The sequence below is a fragment of the Penaeus monodon genome, chromosome 29 (genome assembly GCF_015228065.2).
Source record: "Penaeus monodon isolate SGIC_2016 chromosome 29, NSTDA_Pmon_1, whole genome shotgun sequence".
In the NCBI taxonomy this organism is placed as follows: domain Eukaryota; kingdom Metazoa; phylum Arthropoda; class Malacostraca; order Decapoda; family Penaeidae; genus Penaeus; species Penaeus monodon.
In genome coordinates, this window is record NC_051414.1 from 31,293,977 (window position 1) to 31,295,201 (window position 1,225).

Here is a 1,225-nt window from a genome sequence, read left to right on the forward strand (position 1 = left end):
GAGTATGAATTATATAATATATTAAGTTTAAGGTAGGTCACAGTGAAAAAAATTATTTGGTCCATATTTTATATTTTTATTTCCTAAAAAAAACATTAGGTAATTTCACCATAAATATTTTTCGACGAGATAATTGTGCTGCGTAGAGTGAGTGAAAATCTTAACTCTTGAACATTGTGCTTGAGGAGTCTCCCTGTCTCTCCCTTCACCAGTATTTCCTTATGCCGTAACCGCCATATCCACCATGGCCATAACCGCCATATCCACCGTGGCCATAACCGCCATATCCGCCATGGCCATAACCGCCATATCCGCCGTAGCCATAACCGCCGTGGCCATAACCGCCGTAGCCATACTTCTTTATGAAGAAGAACGGATTCGGGTCTGCTCGGGCGTCCGGCGTGGCTTGGCTGGGCGACAGGACGGCGGACAAGAGCAGCACGAGAGCCAATGCGAGACCGACCTGTGAGGGAGGGAGAGGGGCAGTGTGAGTGAAAAGTGCAGATTCATGAGTCTTGGCTGGATATTGGTGGTCCAGTTGTGAATAATCTACATCGAATATTTAAGAATATTGAAATGTTTGATGGAGGATAGTGTTAGATGTATTAAGTTTAAAGTCAGATGTATTAATTTTAAGTTTAGAGGTGTTAAACTTGTGCATTGTAGTGATCGTTATACTCTTATGTATACAAAACGCTGGATCACTAATGTAATAAGAAATATGAAGTTTGCCTATAGAGGACTCTTATATTTTAGTTTTGTTCTAGTAACTTTTAGCTGCAAGATAATACACAGGTGACAGATTGATGGATTTAAGAAATTATTTCAAGAACCTGATCATATTGACAATTCCAGAACTTTGCTCAGTTAATGACTCTTGCACAAACTACAAACATACAATAATCAATCTACTGAGAAAAAATGATACTTCAGCAAACAAACCCAAAACTTAACACGTACCAACTTCATGATGAGTGTTGAGACTTCGTTGCTCGAGAGAAGAGGTTGTTTCAACTGATGTCCAGGTTCAACTCGGAGCGGACTTTATACAGCAAAGTTCGCGACCTTGGTCCTCTGTCTCTCCGGATTAGTCCTGAAAGCTGCTCGAGGATGAAGAAACTAGGAAGAAACCGTCCCCTACAGAGATGTTTCCAAAGTTTCCGGTTGAAAGTTAAGCGATGCGGAAGCATGTTGTGAGTTATCGTTGAATAAGTACTCTCATTGA

General features: G+C 40.8%; 1 protein-coding gene across 2 annotated transcripts in view; it reads right to left on the reverse strand.

The window, feature by feature from the left end:
• The window catches only part of LOC119592151 (abscisic acid and environmental stress-inducible protein-like), an 8,676-nt gene that overhangs the window by 3,278 nt on the left and 4,173 nt on the right, over positions 1–1,225 (reverse strand). The window contains exons 1-2 of one of the 2 annotated variants that reach the window (XM_037940974.1): positions 961–1,111; positions 280–463 (exon numbers count right to left, since the gene is read on the reverse strand). In XM_037940974.1, the coding sequence (XP_037796902.1) occupies positions 280–463; positions 961–969 (193 nt within the window). In that variant the 5' untranslated portion in view covers positions 970–1,111. Of the gene's footprint in view, positions 1–231; positions 464–960; positions 1,112–1,225 lie in introns of those variants that run through there. The other variant, XM_037940973.1, reaches the window with a different exon arrangement.